This window comes from Haliotis rubra, unplaced genomic scaffold (assembly GCF_003918875.1).
Source record: "Haliotis rubra isolate DU_JTF1 unplaced genomic scaffold, ASM391887v1 Scf508, whole genome shotgun sequence".
In the NCBI taxonomy this organism is placed as follows: Eukaryota; Metazoa; Mollusca; class Gastropoda; order Lepetellida; family Haliotidae; genus Haliotis; species Haliotis rubra.
Genome location: NW_025767200.1, coordinates 82327 through 103095, shown reverse-complemented (window position 1 = coordinate 103095; position 20769 = coordinate 82327). Strand labels below are relative to the sequence as shown.

At 39.2% G+C, this 20769-nt stretch overlaps 1 protein-coding gene across 5 annotated transcripts in view; it reads left to right on the top strand.

The window, feature by feature from the left end:
• The window catches only part of LOC124292117 (atrial natriuretic peptide receptor 1-like), a 312171-nt gene that overhangs the window by 238513 nt on the left and 52889 nt on the right, over nt 1–20769 (top strand). For all 5 annotated transcript variants that reach the window (XM_046729169.1, XM_046729168.1, XM_046729167.1 and 2 more), the window contains 2 exons: nt 5821–5932; nt 15167–15362. In XM_046729169.1, the coding sequence (XP_046585125.1) occupies nt 5821–5932; nt 15167–15362 (308 nt within the window). The remainder of the gene's footprint in view (nt 1–5820; nt 5933–15166; nt 15363–20769) is intronic.

Sequence of the window (20769 nt, the reverse complement as noted above, 5' to 3'; positions counted from 1 at the left end):
TTTATAAAAATTATGTTGAAAGATGCACATTACGTGTAATTTCGATATCTTAAAATACCTCTTTCATTTAGCAATACAGAGTAACTAGTTTCAGTCATTGTTCAATGTGATCTATCAAAGTTAGCGAACTTTTGAATCTCCTGTGATTTGATTAAATTCTGTTTACTTTACAGTTTGACATTTAGCGTGTTCATAATTAACTTTCTCTCCGCAGACACATTATATATCAAAACCGTGTCTTGCATGCCGGTCTGTTCATTATGTGATATTGTTCTGGAAATGCCACAGGTACTGATTAATAAAATGACATTTTCCTGCCTTATTTTAATAAAAAAGAATATTCATTAATGCAAAGACAATAACTTTTTATGAATTATATTATTAATTAGTTTAGAAACATAATTCTTTGATTTCACGCTGTCTTTGGGAGTTTTATTAATGGATATTTGCGTTGTGACTTTTCACTCATTTTTGTCTTAACAATGCATTTAATAATGTCAAACTTAGAAAAATAATTACGTGTACTAGGATTGGAGAAAATGATAGTTGTTTGGCATATCAGTATGTTTGATTACATTTCTGAACTGTCAAACTGTTATTTTTGGGAACAAAGGTTCAAAAGCAAGAATTGTTCCCCTCGAGACATTTACTTACACAAATCATCAGAAAACAGTTATTTCTGTTAGATTTACACTGCTTTGTTAGGACAGAAACATGATGAAGTAGGCTAATCTCAAAGTTGTAATTGCTCAGTATTTCCAATCCATCAACTGCAAAGTATTTGATTGTCTGGAATTTCACTATCAACAACATGTTCCATATTAGACAGCCTCAGGAAGGTGCGGGGGATTGCCATATCAAAATGACGTCCTTCCCAGCTTCACGTCCTTGACCTTGCATATACATGTAACCCGTGAAGATCCGGGTCAGGGTAAAAAACATATGGCGTGAAATAAAACTGTAGACGTAGAATTGAGTTTTACAAATACCCAGGTAATGTTTGGGATGAAAGGAAAACATAACTATGCACTAAATGCGATAATTATTTTAGTCAAGAATACCATATACAACTGTAGTAAGAAAAGTTTCATTCCAAATATTTCATACATCAAGAGACAAATCATACAATATTATAATACCACAAAATATGTATATATTAATCGTGACCAGAAAGCCTACTTTCTAAAACTATGGTCCAGCCTACACATGCTATTTAGAACCGTTGAATAGGTAAATTATTTCGATGTATATGTAACAATGTTGACACTGTATAATTATACTAATGTATTATTGATTATTTATTGAGACCCTACATGTTTGCATTGAACTAATACTTTTACATAATATACGTCAACTTGTATGTATACCTGAAGAAAAAAAGCGAAAAAAAAAAAAAAAAAAAAAAGATCCGGCTCAAAACTGGTGTTCAGTAACCCATCTTGTTTGGGGGTCAGGCTCTCTGACTTGGCTGACGTCATCGTATCCCGTTTGCGTAGCTCGATGATTATACTGTTGATCACTGGATTGTCTGGTCCAGACTGGATAATATACACACGCAATATAGCTGGAATATTGTTGAGTGCGGCGTTCAACAACAACAGCCAACGAACCAACCAAGCACATGCATCCACGACTGTGTTGGTTGATAGTAGAGCTTCGTCCAATGATTATGCCCATAAAAAAACAACTGTTCCTCACCACAGTTACATGTTTACAAGTGTCAAGCATTTGCATATGTTTATGAAGGGTGCCACCGGTGGGGCAGGACATGCTAACCTTTTACACGAACACCTGGTATCATCACTATTTGATTCATTAACACATGCTCTGTCATCATAACTCATGATGTAATTCACCCGAGACTCTGTTATTTACAAACATTTGCAATACTGCTAGGTGCAAACAAACAAACAAACAAAGAGATGCCATAATATAATCCTAATTGTACAATCGGTTCTGCTTTCAGCAGTGATTTCTCATGGATGCCTCAGTGATTTAACCGCTTATATCTCAAGTTGTTCGAGATTTGAACAAATTAAAAAGAAACTTTAAAACTGTTGAAATGCCCCCCAGGAAGACGTAACCAGGTCACTCATTAACAGCAGCATCCTTCTACATCATTTCCTCATCTCAGTGATGTACATGGCTACGATACTCGTCGTTATTACGACAAAATAGCCCCATGTCTGCAAACAAGTCTGGCTCTGATGAGTTGTTTCTGGATGTACACAATCCGATAGACTGTCCAAATTGGAATCGTAAATATTATCTCTGAAGTGATAAATAAGGAATACTTTAAAGTAAATATGGAAATTATTGTCCATATGCTAGATACCGTATGCAATAAACATTTAAGATAAATATACATAGGTGTAACATTCAAGGAAATTGGAGATAGACGCGTGTTCTGTGATCAGATATATACCATGATGGATCGATCCAATGTCCTCCTCCCCGACCACGTTGATTGTTGGGTTGACGATCATTTGGGCTGAAAGCAATAGTTATATGAGTCAGAGACCAATATCACATGGTGAAACCGAGGTGCACAGGTACTGACAAAGCAACTGGTTGGCACAAGGAGTTGAGCATTCAAAATTAATAACGCACAATAGCCACACGTGTATTTTACCGTCGGAAGTGTGTGAGTTAACATTTAAAGTCACATCGGCATTAATTAAGCAATTAATTAATTAATATTAGGTGACTAAAACAATAATTGAGTCCCCTTCTAATGATATTGGCATGGCATTCGGACTCGACAAATGTAATAGTCTTCATTTGAAACGTGGCAAGGTAATTAATGGTGGATTGGTCAAGTTACAAGGGGGGTATTGAGCATATTGTTGAAGATTAGGCCTACACCTATCTTGGAATGCATGTTCGAGACAAGCTCCAGATGGCCCGGGTGCGGGATAATCTTTGGGCCGAGTATAACTCTCGCTCAAAGAAAATCTGGAGCTCAGAGCTAAATGCTCATAACAATGTCCAAGCCACCAATATTTTTGCTGTGCCAGTCCTTTCCTATTCCTTTGGAGTAGTTGATTAGACAAAACATGACATCCAGAGTCTTGACCGCCTGACCAGAAGGATTATGTCTGATTACCATGAAATGTCGTCTTTGCAATGAATTTACAGAGACTGTCCAGCACCTTGTCAGTGGATGCCCTTCCTTGGCACAAACATCATATCTTAAACGACATGATGGCATGGCTCGTTGCTTTTACTATCGTCTTCGTCATGCCTATGGCTTTGACTCTGAGGTCCATCCATGGTACGACCCTGAACATGTCGAGGGCATCATAGAAAATGATGCTTTTAACATTCTTTGGAATAGGCCCATATACAGCCTCAGAAGAATTCAGGCCAACAAACCTGATCTTGTCCTTTTTAATAAAGCCATTGAATTTATTCATATCATTGGATTTTCACTCCCTTTTGACAGCAACGTGATTGGCAAGATTCAGGAAAAGAATTATAGATATGCGGACCTCACCTTTGAAATGTCTCGTTGGCATCCTATGTCGTCAGACTCCCTGTTGTTCTCGGTGCCCTTGATTTGGTACCTCCTGATCTTTTGGCGCAGGTCAGGAGAGTGCCCAGAGAGCATAGCCCTTCTGACACTCTGGGTAATGCAGATGGCTGCAGTGTTGTGGAGTCTACATATTCTCCGGAAAGTTCTTGGTGGGTTCGACTAGGCAGTACATCACTGTAACACCTGTAAATCAATAAAATAATGCGAGCTACTTATTAAAATGCGAAAAATGCGACTATATGCGAAGCGCATTAATAAATCTCGCATTATTATATTGTCTTTTGCACTCGATATCGTTATTACTAGTATTTGGGTCACGATAACCCAGTGAACAAAGACGAACGATTGATTCACAAAAATTCCTTTATTGACACAATAACATCGACATTATATTATATCAACAAGTAAAATACATTCTGGGGAAGAAAGATTGAGCACTAATCATTTAAGTTGTATTACAGTCTTTGAATAAACAGTCTAGTTTACATGGTTTGAACTCACTGGACCACGTCCAGCAGACCTGCCAACTGCCATCCACGTAAGATTACCTCACGATTTCTGCCTACCTTTCAATTGCTCTCTGCATCCAGCGAGTATGGACAGGTTTCATGACGCTAATCCTCAAATCAACACGTTTGTCATCGTCTTTTGTCTCTCAGGCCCATATCCTCGGCATTTGAGGTACAAATGACAATAAATCATGATGTTATAGCGGAATAGTAGTTAGCCGGAAGATTTTACAATATGCATGACATATGTACAGACTTTACTGAGATATGTCATAACAGATATCTTATAACATGTAAATAGTGATTTACATTTTAACATATTTGGTCTTTTTATAATTGAGCTGGTATATACATTGATCTTTCTTTTCTAAAATGTATAGATTTATAAAAATATAATGAAACTCATCACCCACGTCATTCATACAGCACAATTTACATTTGCTTTCACCTATTGGTATTTTTTTTTTCAACTGGTAAATAGTGGCGTGAAGTACGAACATGGAGTAGAGGGATAACTTTGTTAAAGGGTAGGGGCGTTAGATTATTTTCAAATTCAAACTGAGATTTAACGAGAATACAAAGTCATCAATATTCCCCACAATGGCAAAATAATCTTCATGAATATGTGCACCAGTTAAGATTATGTCGGTGTGTCGTTTTGGTGTGTCGAAGGAGAGTATTGAAAGGTTTTTAAAGTTCTGCTCCGTAAAAGAGCACTACCACCAGTTTCAGTCTAAGTCAAATTTGTTGCTAGGAAATGGCGAAAATATTATATTCAGAATTCCCAAACTACCAAAAGGCACCAGTACACCACTAGACCAACCTATGCGCCAAGTTCGGTGAAAAAATAGTGAACGCTTTTAGAGTTCTGCTCCGTAAAAGAGCACTACCACCAGTTTCAGTCTAAGTCAAACTTGTTGCCATGGAAATGGCGAAAATATTATATTCAGAATTCCCAAACTACCAAAAGGCACCAGTACACCACTAGACCAACCTATGCGCCAAGTTCGGTGAAAAAATAGTGAACGCTTTTAGAGTTCTGCTCCGTAAAAGAGCACTACCACCAGTTTCAGTCTAAGTCAAACTTGTTGCCATGGAAATGGCGAAAATATTATATTCAGAATTCCCAAACTACCAAAAGGCACCAGTACACCACTAGACCAACCTATGCGCCAAGTTCGGTGAAAAAATAGTGAACGCTTTTAGAGTTCTGCTCCGTAAAAGAGCACTACCACCAATTTCAGTCTAAGTCAAACTTGATGCCATGGAAACGCCGAAAAATATTTTATTCAGAAATCCAAAACTACCAAAAGGTACCAGCACACCACCAGATATATGTATGTGCCAAGTTTGGTGAAGAAACATTGAACGGTTTTAGTGCTCTGCTCCGGAAAAGACAAATGTGCACGGACGGACGGAGTCCATTTTAATACCCCCCGCAAAACTCGTTGCGGGGGATAAAAAGACCTTTTGGGAATTTTAAGTCGAACATCTTCGTATTTCTTTTGGATTTATTGTTTAATAAATTAAACCAAACCCGTTCGCGATAAATTTCTAATTTTGTTACAAAATAACAATTGTATTGTTTTGTATGAATGTTCTTTCAAAACCAGATTATTTTTTTATACTCGAAACTAAATTGAAGTACAAATGAAATTTATTTTACGAAGTCTTTGTTTGAAGTTTTAATTCAAAAGACAGTAGGTTTGAATTAGAAAATACGACTAATCCAGCATCTGTATCACGGATAATAAATCTGTCATTTTCTTTTTACAGTTGTTGTGCTGTGCGCATCGCCTGACTCCGTGAGAGACATCATGATCAAAGCGCACGAGCTCAACTTCGACAACGGCGAATATGTCTTCTTTAATATCGATTTATTCTCAAGGTAAGCCTGAATCACGTCTCTTTGATGTTCACCGCAAGCAAATATAACTTTAAAAAATGGACTTCTTTTGTTTGGGCTATAGATCCTACGAGGCCTTAACCCAGGCATGTTCTTTCAAAGATTTACAACACCACAAACTCTTAAAATATTTTTATGATGATTTGCAATACCATTGAACAAGTCAATATTTGTAGAAGTCGGTCGTGGAATGCTAGCCTATCTCATTAAGAATAACAACTCAAAGACAACCGAGGTACTTCTGTGTCGTGAGTTTGTCTTTTTAGATGTACGATCGTGATGGGATTCATATAATGGCAAGAATTTCAAATGCTTCCCTTCAGGATTTTAATCCAGAGGAATGATTAGGCTTTTTACATCCTTAATCCCCTTGATCCGTGCAGAGTTGATCTGGAAAAGACATGGTATTATATTATTTATTTTGAATTGTTGTGGAAGACACGAAGTACAAGGCATATATCACTTTGATATCTTTTTTTTCGCCTTGTGAATGGGGCGTAAGCTGGAATGGAGTTCCTTCAAGACTGAGGCACTTTTATGTGTTGATGTGTGACAGTGTAGGTGTGCGTATATAGGGAGTAAGTTGGAATGAGTTTCCCTCCATTTTATAGAACTTATAAAATCACAAATGTGTTCACAATTGTCGAATCAGGGTTTTCACGTGACGAGGAGACGTTTTGAACATCAGCTTATTTTCTTGTTCGAAACGGGCGGGAATGGAGGGTAGCCTTGTGGTTAAAGCGTTCGCTTGTCACGCCGAAGACCCGGGTTCGATTCCCCACATCTCTACAAAGCATGAAGCCAAACAAACATGGGTTCAAGTCCCAGGTGGAACTCCTGAAAAGTACTAGAATGTGTTCTTCACATTGAGAGTGTACATCCAAACAGAACATATGGCAATGGTAGGCAAGTAATCGGGGCAATTCTTGGACGCAAAGTCAAGATCCATTTTCTGGTTCTCAGTTTTGCGTGAGTGAGTGAGTGAGTGAGTGTCAAACCTTCCTGCTGTACGTGCTATGAATTAAACATCATGCTCTAACTGTACATCGATGAACCAAAAATATATTAAACTGATGAGTCAGTTTTGCCCCTCAGTAATGATAAACACAAACTAGGCATGCACACATCAAAGAATTCGAAATAAGGAATATTTTGTAACTTTTGAGATAAATATTTGGCTTCAAGAAACACATGAGAACTAGTTAAAAAGGTAAGCAACAGCTCAGGTCGCCATTAGGTTAAAACTCGCGTAACTCAAGGAATCCACACATTAGTATACATTACACCAGGACAAGGTAACTCGACTGCAACATTAGTACTAAAAGCCATCGTTGTTTATCTGTGAACTACACTAATAGGACTGGATCGGGACACAGCTAATGGCTATCCTCTGGAAACCTGTGAACGGATGACTGTGTTAATGGTAGCATCGAAAAGAAACTGTGGCGTTTAAAAAACCTGTGTCAACATTCTCTGATTTTTATATGAAGTAACTTTTGACGCTCTGTGTTCACGAGGTGTTCATGGCGTGAGTGATTGCACTCGCTAGTAAAGAACAGTAGTGAGTGCGTCAGCATGGTTTTACGCCGCTTTTAGCAATATTCCAGCAATATCACGGCGTGGGACACCAGAAATGGGCTTCACACATTGTACCCATGTGGGGAATCGAACCCGGGTCTTCGGCGTGACGAGCGAACGTTTAACCACTGAGCTACCCAACCGCTCGTTAAATAACAGGAAAGACATGTGGAGGGTATTCCTGTATTGACGCATCAATGTAACAGCTGTACCATGTGTTTCCGCGTTGTGTTTCAGCTGAACAACCGCCTCCGTGGTGAAGTGGTTAGAGCGTCCGCCCGGAGAGCGGAAGGTCGCGGGTTCGATCCCCGACCGCGTCATACCAAAAGACGTTAAAATATGGTACTTGTTGGTCCCTGCCTGGCGCTCGGCATTAATGGGTACAGCGAGGACTGGTCGTCTCGGAGTCAGTATAATGTGTCTGAATGGGTATTCATGCTTCACTGCGGCATGGTATCTCTGTAAACTAGCACTATAAAACCAACTTAAGTCTGGGCTAGTACAAGCAGCCGCACATACACGAATGCACGTCGTCATATGAGCGAAATATTATCAAGCACGACGTTAAACCCAATTTCACCTCACCTCACCTCACCTCAGCTGAACATTTGACGTGCCTTTGCATGTGTTTTTGTTCGGGCAAGAAGCTTTATCATCGCTACTTGATAGTGATTCACAAACACACAAGCTATGATACACTGACAGATCGTGCAGAGGCCTTCAGTAAGATAATGATAATGAATGTGTTGTGTCTGTTTGAACATCGTGGATTTAATTATTTTTATCGTATACACAAATCCTGAATTGATATTTGGTTCACACGCCATGTACGTATCGATAACGCCAGGGAATATACACTCTCCGAGTATATACAAACTTTGCGAGTGACAGGTTCTACCTGTAGGTCAGGACATACGTGCTCTTTTGACAAATCCTGGCAATTTTCACCGTTTTTCTGTTTGGTTTTTGTTTTGGGGCTCTTTCTTAAGTTTTAGGCCAAATTGAACGTTTCTTCAGATTATCTGGCGTTCATATGCTATACACGGTCATAACGCAACAGTTCCTTATTCATTTCTTCATTAAAACCGGTTTCATGAAGAAGATGAAACAGTGTTTACATATTTCAGCGAAAGGCTGAAATCGACCATTAAGATTTTATTCTCTGTTCCTTGTACATTTCTTCATTAAAATCAGTGTTCATTCGTCCTTGAAGAAGATGAACCGATGTTTACATATTTCAACGAAAGGATGAAATACTAGTAAACCATTACAATGTTATTCTCTGTTTGACCATTTAATATATAAGGCATCGTTTTACCTATTTCTCAATAACAAATTATGTAGCAATTATAATTGTTAATGACCTTAATTTTTTGTCAGTCGGAATAACAAAAAGAGAATATATTTTTTTCAAAAGTTAAATATAATGAAACCTTTATATTTTAGCATTCAATGGACCATTTGAGAGAAAAACTAGCATTCATGTTTTTCACTATATTATGCAATGAAATGCACCTTTACGTTTTCTGTATGTTATACCCGTGAAGATCCGGGTTGTAATATTGATCTTCAGCAACCCATGCTTGTCGTAAGAGGCGACTAACGGGATCGGGTGGTCAGGCTCGCTGACTTGGTTGACACATGTCATCGGTTCCCCATTGCGCAGATCGATGCTCACGTTGTTGATCACTGGATTGTCTGGTACAGACTCGATTATTTACAGACCGACGCCATATAGCTGGAATACTGCTGAGTGCGGCGAAAAGCTAAACTCACTCACTCACTGTATTTTAAGTTCATTGGGCGATAACCTAGAGATTTCGTTTCGGCTCAGCATGACGATTCGACTCCACGTTTCGAATTGTAGGAGGTCCGTGACCTCATTGCTTCGTTGCGATGCCATTTGTCCTGTTTTCCGTCCACAATGCATTGCGAAACAACACACAACACGTCGTCTAGTTATGTTGCCTGCTTTTCCTCAATGCATTAACAAGCAAGGCATCGTCTCGTAATTTTGCCTTTCTTTCATCCATTCATGCTTTAAATTTGTCCGTAATTTCTCATTTGAGAGAAGAACTAGTATTCATGTTTTTCACTATAGAATATATTGTATCAATTGACAGGCATCATGTATTTTAAAGAGGTGCACGTCTCGTAATTTGGCCATTCTTGCTTCCATTCCTGCTATAAATTTGTTCGTACTTTATAATTTTCTTTTCGTTTTCATTCATTCGTGTGTCGATAATTCTACCAAGCAATCGATTCCTTCGCACGTGTACCCATTCATCCATGCACACATGCCGTGATTAAATACTGCAGCGCTCTAAGGAAGAAACCACCATCACAATCGAGTCGTGAAACTAACGCATCCGCCTATTTCACACGCAATAAAGTATTAGATAGGTAAGCTACAGTGCCTAGCTAGATTTCTAGGTAAGTGTTCGGTGTCTACTTATGTCACTCGAGCACATGGAATGTCGACACCAGTGAGCTTTTCAGGTAGAACTGCACTTGTTAGACATGCGGGGAAGTTAAGTTGTGGATGATTTCTAAGAATTTCTTCAGCCTCTGGCAGAGTAGTCTGCATCTACTCTTTTTAGATCACCCTTTCAATAACCCTCCACAAGTGAGAACTTCTTTCAAAACTTAAAAAATATATATGAAGGTCTGACAGGAAGATTCCTAATTGTCGATTCGCCAGCATGAGACGAGGAGAGTTGGAATGAAAGAGCTTGGGGTGCCCTATATCATTAGAGGTTTTTCAGTGAACTTGAGGCTATTAGGCTAAAGTACTCGTTTCTGACTGATGCACATGGAACACGGGCATGTATGTATATGTCTTGAAAAGTTAGTTTTCGATGCAAGTTAGAAGGTTTTAAGGCGATTATGTCGCCTGCCTTACAAGATGTGCTCACCGTAGTTGACGGTGATGGTCTCAGGACCACATGTTGTGTACTGAGGTCCGACGTTAGGCAGCACACACTTCTTACTCTTTTATGCAGATTGTGTGAGTGAAGGGTGCTGTAGTGAGGCAGGATGTGCTAACGTGGAATCATTCTGGGCATGGCCTCTCCATATAGTGCAGAAATGTTTCTATACATGGAACATTCTGGTGGTGCCCGTTATGGTATTGCGTTATGGGGAAACATTCTTGGCTTGGCCTCTCTAAGTTTTGCAGAAATGTTGCTGTACATGGAATCATTGTGGTGGTGCCCGTCATGGTCTTGTTTTATGTTATTGTATGGGGAAACATTCTTGGCTTGGCCTCTCTATGTTTTGCAGAAATGTTGCTGTACATGGAATCATTGTTGTGGGTCCATTCATGGTCTTGCTTTATGTTATTGTATGGGGAAACATTCTTGGCTTGGCCTCTCTATGTTTTGCAGAAATGTTGCTGTACATGGAATCATTGTTGTGGGTCCATCTATTGTATGGGGAAACATTTTTGGCAGAAATGTTGCTGCATGGAATCATTGTTGTGGGTCAAGTCATGGTCTTGTTTTATGTTATTGTATGGGGAAACATTCTTGGCTTGGCCTCTCTATGTTTTGCAGAAATGTTGCTGTACATGGAATCATTGTGGTGGGTCGAGTCATGGTCTTGTTTTATGTTATTGTATGGGGAAACATTCTTGGCTTGGCCTCTCTATGTATTGCAGAAGTGTTTCTGCACATGGAATCATTGGTGGCGGTAGCCGTCGTGGTATTGCTACAATTATTATTGTAATGATAAATTACGTGAAATCGTTTTGACGTAGCCTGTCAAACTATTTTTTTAATGTTACCGTCCATTACGTTACTTTGGTCCATTCTTGGCATGGCCTGTCAAATAATCACGATATTGCGATGAGTAAAATACTTTTAGATGTGGATTGTTCAATTATTGTCACATTACTCGGAATCCTTCTTGGTGTTGCCTGTCGTGATATTGTGGGGGTCATCGTGGCAGCATACAAGACAACTCGCTGTATATGAAAGATTTGAAAGTGGTCGGGGGGTTAATGAATCAATGAATGGACGAACGAATGAATGGATGGAAGAATGGGACAAACGAGTAAAAGAGTGAATAATCGTTCAATCGGCAAAACGAAAGAATGAATGAATCATCGACAAAGCGAGAGAATGCATAAATGAAACAATGAACGAATAGCAGGGCAGATGAGTGAATGAATGAATGAATGATCAAACAATCGACAAAACGAAAGAATAAAAATTAATCGATTGCAATGAAAGTATGAAATACCCAATGCTATATTTATCCATAACCACTCGCTGTGCATGAAAGAATTGAAAGGGATTGGGGAAAGAATGAATGAATGAATGTGTACACAAAAGAGTAAATGAGAAATCGACAAACCGAATGAATGAATGATGGGACAGATGAATGAATAAATGAATGATCAAGCAATCGACAAAACGTAAGAATGAAGAATCACAAAATAAACGATTGCAATAATACCCATCATGAAATACCCAATGTTATATTTAGTTAAATCGCCGTCCAGGTTAATTTTATTCTTCCAAACCTGCAATACAACGGTAACCCGTGAAAACACCGTATTCACATAGCTCATTACATTAACTGTTAGTAACTTCAGTTCAACTCAGGCAAGCATAATGGAACGAAACTCAGAAATAAACATGTAAGCAGGCATACAATCGTAACTTTATCACAATTCTGCCTGCTCTCGTATACACGAGGACGCAGTCCATTATCACGAGCCATAGCAATACTATAAAGTATATTACCTTCACGTCGTACGCAGTCCTGTGTGGATTCATATTAGCGTTAGTCGTTAAATATGTAATTATGGTAATAAAGAATTCCTGTAAGTCCACTGGGGACTGTAATCGCCTGCCGCCCTTGCTCGATCAGACAGGGTGTTCTCTTACTACCTGTTTTATTCAACATTTATTATACTTCTGGATCAGACATTACAACGATTAAGAGATATGACTTGTTATCCCTCAGATACTCCTCCTGTCCCTCTGGAAAGAATTCTGTCAAGCCATTAATGAAATCTGTAGGAGGTTTAGGTGGGATCTCATTTCAATTATTCACCCTGTATCCTGTATGTTTGGAGACCGGCTACTTACGTACGCCATGTTTGAAATCCGAGCAAGACAAATGGTGCCTGTGTTATAATTACTGGTAACTGGATAGGGATAACGGGTTTGTTTAACGACTTTCCTCGGTGTCGGTTTTATATCGTTGCTGTGGGTGGTTATTAGCGTTAGTGTTCCGTGGCGTTCTTTTCCCGGTAATGTTAACACTTCATCAGTTTGGAGTGAGTGAGTGAGTGACTGACTGACTGAGTAACAAACCTAAAAAACATAATCGGAGCAAACTGTCCACGATGAGTGCAGATGTTCACGGAGAGAGCGAGCGAGCGAGCGAGTGAGTGGATAGGCTGCTTGGGTGCGTGAGTTTGCAATTCCGTCACCTTGGACAGAGAGGTCGCCCATACCCACCAGATCATTTGAGGTTACTAAACATAAACGAATTAACATCCTTCCTTCCTTCCTGGGCGAGTGAGTGAGAGAGCGTGAGAGCGAGCAAGCGATAAATCGCGTCGAGTATACAAACTAACCCAGAAAATACCAAAAGATCGATGTTTAATCTATTGTGGTTTTCTTTGTTCTGACAATAGTAAATCGTTTCGAACTGAGTGAACGGCATGCCGGTACCGTCTTCTATATTACCAGTAATCTTTCGCTGAAATTGTATACCATGAGACATCTGATACTACTGGAATACCATGTTGGATGTCAACTACAAATTCTCATTATAGTTGGCAAATAAGTATTTCAAATTACTTCATGAAATTGTCAATGACATCAAAGGAGTTCGTATTTCTATTTTTCCGAGATTGCTAATAATTTCCGGAATTCGATGAAGCTACTTGAATTCCTGGAATTGAAATTCCAATAAACCGTTCACAACGCAAGAAAGAAACTACGGGACCTTGTCGTTGAGTTAATTCTTGCGTTTTTTTTAATGTTATACAACATGTTCTTCCACGAGCTTATTCAATAGTATGTATTGTTGTTTTCTTATCATTTTGTATAGCTCCTATTCCATAGCTGCTTCTATTGATTTAGATGGTCACACAATATTTTGTACGTGTTCATGGATCAGTGTGCAGTCGTTTGTATTTGATTTTCTCAGCTACCTGCTAAGTACCCAACCCATACAGTCTCTTAAGCGTCACATTTTCATCTCCTCCTGTCGGGTACCCATTCAGTGCTTGTTATATAACAACGTATTTCGGACAATCTCAATGGCTCATTTCAGTAAGCGAAAGAGTGAATGCAGTTTTCGCAGCTTTCAGCAATATTTCCGCAATATCACGCGGAGGGATATAAGAAATGTGTTTCACATTGTGAAGGGGAATCAGACCCAGGTCTTCGGTGTGACGGACGGACGCTTTAACCACTAGGCTACCCGACCGCTGGTCATTTACGTAATGCGAAATGAGTGACGCGTGTTTCAGTATGGAGGCATGACAATTCAAGGTGTCGAAACGGTTCATCCTCATACCGCAACCCACGTTGGTAATCCTCACCTGATTTGGGACGTATTTTCTATACAGCATCGGCTCGATGAGGTAGCCTTATGGTTAAAGCGTTCTTATGTCACGCCTGACACGCGTTCGATTCCCCATACGGGAAGAATTCGTGATGCCCATTTCTGGTGTCCCCTGCAGTGATAATGCTGGGGTATTGCTAAAAGTGGCGTAAAACCATACTCACTCACTTTATACCCCATGTTACAGTGTGCAGTAAGAAAGTGCATATTTTTTTTACTTTGAAACCTAATGCACCTAACTAAAACACGCGTGGCAGATATAAAATCTCCACTGTGGTTACCATGATTAGAAATTTAAGGAATATAGATCAACACTTTTTTCTATTTGGAGCTCGTTCCACCCTCATGACGTAAGCTAATTAAATATAGATCGGCTTTTCACATGATAATCCTGGAATGACAGATGTATTAATACTAAATATGATGAAATAGCTGCCTGGGGAGATTATAAGATTACTTTCAAGATGGAATGAGGCGCTCCGCATGCCGAAAAATAAGTCAAGCATGTTTTAGAGTTCACCAAAGTGAAACAGAATTACATTGTGTACATAATAATAATAATATAATAATAATGTCCATTTATATGGCGCCAAACTCCACTGGGGCGTGCTCATAGCGCATGTAAATGTTTTCTGAAAGTTTGACACAGAAGTTTTTCATTTTGTTATCGTGTGCCCGATAGAAGTCCCTATTTGGACATTAGTTTTGTTTTCAGGTTAACAGTTGACTTTCCGTTGCATGTGTTTGTGACGTATAATCATGAATACCTGGAATCAAATTGAATATCTGATAGTGATTCATAAACGGAAGCGAAGGGTATAGTCGGGATAGTAAATGGACTTTGTGTGAACAAATATTTCTTTAGCACAGTGAAAGGGATTGTAGCGTTTTAAACAGTTGTGACGTTTGGATTTACATAAAGCGTAGAGTATATTTACTGATATGCTTTTAGTGACATTCCGTGTTGCGATGACTATGTAAAACAGCTGCGAAAGTATAGTACTAATCACTCACCCAAACATATATGTGAAATCTATTTAATGTTTTCAGTAAGAACGAGAGTCAGAGACCATGGTTCCGGGTTAATGACACCGAGGAAAGAAACAACATGGCGCGGCAGGCCTACGAGTCGGTGATGACAATCACTCTGAAGAAACCAACAAGCCCCGAGTATCATGCATTCTCCGAGGAGGTGAAGAGAAGAGCCAGTCGTCTGTATAAGAATTTCACATACGGGGAGGAAGAAGTAAGTCTCATCATTTCTTTTTTGTTTGTTCCTAAAATGTAAATATGGGATATAGAATAGATGTGGGATATATCAAATACAGGACATGCAACTACTAGCGAGCCTGACCACCCGATCCACTTAGTCGCCTCTTACGACGAGCATGGGTTGTTGGAGACCACCTCACAGATCCTCACAGAAACCGTTATTTTTAGGAAGTAAGACAATATGTAGGTTCCAACTATTTAGTAAAATCGTAACATACAAAATAAAGTATACACTTGAAAATTGCATTTGACCAACGAAAACTACGAACGTATTAACAGGTTAAATGCTAAAAACATTCATAAAGATAGTTTAAGTCAGAAAACATAACTATAGTTCCCGCATCAAGAATATTACCTTGAAATTAATATTTTCTGCTTTGTGTCATTTGTAGCTCTTGTCAAAACATAGGTGTAAACCTTTTTTGGTCGACAATTTAGAACGCTCGTCTTTGTCCATGACTGATTCACTGTATTTTGAGCAGTGTACATTTAAATACAGTAACCCCGACATATTGTGAGAGTCTCTTCTTAGCAATATAGTGTACATAGATTTCTTGGAAAAATGATTTCATGATAATTATTATATTAACTTGAGGACTTTGGTCAGAAATTTCAACACAAATTCCTGAAAAGGCATTCAAGTATTATTCTATTCTTCTATTCTATATCTTGGTGTATGATATCAACTAGGTATCCTCTTTAGTCAGATCTTTCAATAGGCGTGGGATATTGGTGACCAAATCGTATCTCTGTCCTCATTGTGACTACAGTCTTCATAAAGTGAGTGAGTGAGTTCGGTTTTTCGCCGCTTTTAGCAATATTCCAGCAACATCACGGCGGGGGACACCAGAAATGGGCTTCACACATCGTACCCATGTGGGCTGCCCGCTTGAAAGAACCGAACATATTTTTATCATCTGATGAACAGGCAAGAATTAGCCCTGAACGGTCGTATAAAAAATAAAACAGAAGTTGTTATCCTTAGAAAACGTGTCATGTATTCGTGTTCGTCCAACTTCTAAATGCCTTTCAAGAACAACAGTACATCTGTAAAGAGAAAAGTCCCGTTAGGTTCTGCTCTGTCTTCCCGTTAGAAGATACAGGGTTAGATCCAACAGCGTTATTGTCACATGTATCAATTAAATAGTGTGTCGATTGTTTAAATCTTCCTACAAAAACAACGTGACATCGACAATTTGATAGTTTTCTTGATCAATTAACTAAACTAAAAACCTAAACTGAATAAAAAATAATGATATCTCATTAAGTTGCAAAGCTATTCACGACTGACAATTGACTACTTCAATCGTGTTATTAGCCTGGCTACTTAGTCCCATTTACGCCTTGTGAAGTTAAAATAGATTCAGTAAAGTGGTTTCAGCCTGACTGAACTTTGGGCAATAACCTTAACAAGTGTATCTGTTAATGCGTATCGACCTCTGTCGTTGAGACGTGTATTAAATGTGTTAACACAATGCATGGAATCAGCGATTAAAGCCGTCACGTCAATGTTAAACGAGCCGTCTCACCAATAGACCTGCTCCATGTTACAGTACGTCACGATGTCTCGGTGGGTTGTTAAAATAAAAGCGATACTGCAGCCACATTGCCAGCCACAGACGTGCATGCATATCTCAACTGACGGATATACGAATTTAACGAACGAACAGATACAGGGCCTAGATTTTCGAAGCTCTCTTAGCGCTAAGATAGTCGTAAGTGCCATTCATTAACATTAACTTACGACTATCTTAGCGCTAAGAGAGCTTCAGAAATCTAGGCCCAGGGTCTAACGATTGTTTATTTGTTCAAGACCGCACCCCAGATAGCATTCAGACGTTGGCCCAACGCTGACAATGGTTTTGCCAACATTGCCAACGTTGGGCCAACGTGCGAATGCTATCTGAGACTCTGCAATACGGTATCTTCCCATAGGACAGACTTCCCCAAAGAAGACCGCTTAAAACAACACATTTTATGGCTTGTTGCATAAGGCTTAATGAAGCTGTACCCTTGATAATAATGGTATGTGCCCAGATAAAAATTAAGAAAACATTAGGTATTAACTATAGTTTTATCAATTCATGTAATGAATTATGATTTTTAAATTAAGACATATTGCATCAACACATATGTACATCAACATCTACTTGCCAGATCACATTTACTTGTGAATATTATATAAAACAATAATTTATATACATGTACCTATCAACATATGAGACCAAGCACCATATTATTTTACATCACATGTCAGATATGAGCACAGATAACACTTATTAGGAAGTCACTTGAACATCATCATTTTCTCCTTGCACCTTGCTCTTGGCATACAGGTAGCCATCAGAAGGTTGATCGGAAAAAAGTCGCGGAAAAGAGTCATGGGAAAATTAACTATTATTTGCAAAAACTAATTCAACAGCATGTAAATAAGCTTATTGAGGACCAGCTTGGTATCTTTATGAAATTGTTGATATTACTTTACGCTGACGATACTGTCATATTAGCTGAAACAAGTGATGGATTGCAAAAAACTTTGAATGTTTGACCAGTATTGTAAAGAATGGAAACATAGTGTGAATTTAGATGTCAGTGATGAACTTCACTTTTTATTATACGACCGCCTCCGTGGTGTAGTGGTTAGAGCGTCCGCCCGGAGAGCGGAAGGTCACGGGTTCGATCCCGGCCGCGTTATACCAAAAGACGTTAAAATATGGTACTTGTTGGTCCCTGCCTGGCGCTCGGCATTAATGGGTACAACAAGGACTGGTCGGCTCGGATTCAGTATAATGTGTCTGAGTGGGATATTCATGCTTCACTGCGGCATGTTATCTCAGTGGGCTAGCACTATAAAACCAGCTTCAGTCTGGGCTAGTACAAGCAGCCGCACATACCCGTACACACGCATGCACGTCGTCATATGAGCGAAATATTATCAAGCAAATTTCACCTCACCTCACCTTTTTATTATGCTGTCCAGCACTAAAATTTCGGTTCTATTCTGTTCTGTTCAGTAAAATTATTAGTGATATGTTTTGTTACTATACTCTGTAGTGACTCTGGGTCAGCTCATTAATTAAATAGGGGTGGACAGCATGGCTCAGCTAATTAGTGCACTCATTGAGGGAGGTCTGTCTTCTGGGAGGTCTGTCTTTTGGGAGTAAGCAATATGGCAGCGCATTTAACGAACTGGATATAACGAACTATTTTTTTCGGTCCCAGAAACTTATATTTACTTTCTTCTGAATACGTCTTACGAACTACGGTAAAAACAAACTAAGTATAGTGGTCTCTTTGAATAGTTTAATGAATTTCGTTTCCAAGTGAACGAGTGAGCATTGTTTCACATGTCAATCAGCAATAATCTAACAGTTTCACGTCATCAACCCGTGAAGATCCAGGTTAAAATTACAGGAACGCACACACACTCACTCACACGTATGTACCAACGTACGCCTTTACGCGCATGTGGGGCCGTAGGTTATAGGGTAGTCTAGTGGTTAAAGCGTTCGCTCGTCACGCCGAAGACCCGGGCTCGATTCCTCACTTGGGTACAATGTGTGAAACCCATTTCTGGTGTCCCCCGCCGTGATATTGCTGATATTGCTAAAAGGGGTGTAAAACAAAGTTCACTCACTTTACGCCCATGCACGTACGTGGCTCTATCAGTACAATAATCTTGTAAGGAACGTTTATTCCCATATCACCTCACATGTTTTAATACTAAATCTCCCCTTCCTACGAATGACTGAATCCCGTGAAGATCCGGCTAAGAATTGGTCTTCAGTAACCCATGTTTGTCGCTAATTAAGGGGCGACGTGATCGGGTTTTCAGGCTCGCAGACTTGGTTGATGCATGCTATTGTATCGTATTTATGTTGATCGATGTACATGATATCAATAACTGCATCGTATATTCCAGACTCGAATATTTAGAGATCACTAGCATAAATCTTAATACCAGCCTTTGAATAATTCGGCCTGACAAACCAGTGACTAAAACTACCTACTCCCTATATCTTCTATATTAAATCAATGTGAAGATACCTAAATCAAAGAATTTATGTAAATATATTTGGTATCTCTCTAATGTGTCAGTAGCTCTGCTGATGTAACACAAATTCCTGAAAAGGCATTAAAGTATTATTCTATTCTTCTATTCTATTCTATATCTCGGTGTACGATATCAACCAGGTCGCCGAATCTTTCATCTTTAGTCAGATCTTTCAATAGGCGTGGGATATTGGTGACCAAATCGTATCCTCTGTCCTCATTGTGACTACAGTCTTGATAAAGTGAGTGAGTGAGTTTAGTTTTATGCCGCTATTAGCAATATTCCAGCAATATCACGGCGGGGGACACCAGAAATGGACTTCACACATTGTACCCATGTGAGGAATCGAACCCAGTTCTTCCTCGTGACGATCGAATGCTTTAAGTAGCATTCCACCTTGATCGTTGCTCGTCTACCTCCCATTAATCTCGGGGAAATTTGGGCTTATCATGAAAACTAGAGCACATATTTTAGAAAAATTCATAGCGATGTTTAACTTGGTGATGTGATCAAATTCTGAAATTTTCAACCAAATTCGCGATTTTCGGCTTATCCAATCTTCTCGATTTTGCATGATTCTTACGTGGAGGTGTACCATTGGGCTACCCCACCGCCCCTCGTGATATAATCAGTGAAATATATGGTTCCAGTATCATCTTTTCCCAAACAAAATTTCATCATGTAAGATAATTTAACAGAATCCGCCCTTCGTGGATTCCCCCGGTGTTTAATTCGTAAATACTTCACGATTTGTTTCGTCCAACATGTACACTAATTGAGGTTTAGATTTAAATCATATTCACTGTTTCAAACCACATTCAACCACGATGAATACACGATGTCATTTGATGTTGCTGTCACTGTTGACTAAAAATACTGAATAAAAACAATTCATGAGAGGTGTTGTTATCATTACAAGAACTAATGCAGCCGTCCTAACAGTCGGCATTTTTGCTCGTTAGGTTGTCCAATCTGAACCAAATTTCTACTAATTGGTTCGAATACTTGTCAGAAGTGTTTAGTTCTTTGAGCGTATTTGCCCAGACCCTTGGCGACAACATCTTTAACACGCGTCATGTAAAAACACAAAGAACAAAAGAAAAAGCAACCGGAACTGTAAACAAAAACATAAGGCTGATGCACATGGCACGGTTGTCATTCAAATTCGAAAAAGGCATCCGAAAAAAACCACCGCCTCACAGAGACTCTCCATCACACTTCTTCAAGATAGATAAAAGGCGAGGCCAACGGGAATAACTGTTTAGTAACAGGCGTTCTTTCAAGATGTCATGTATTCACTCTTTATTCTCTCCAGATTTTCTTCTAG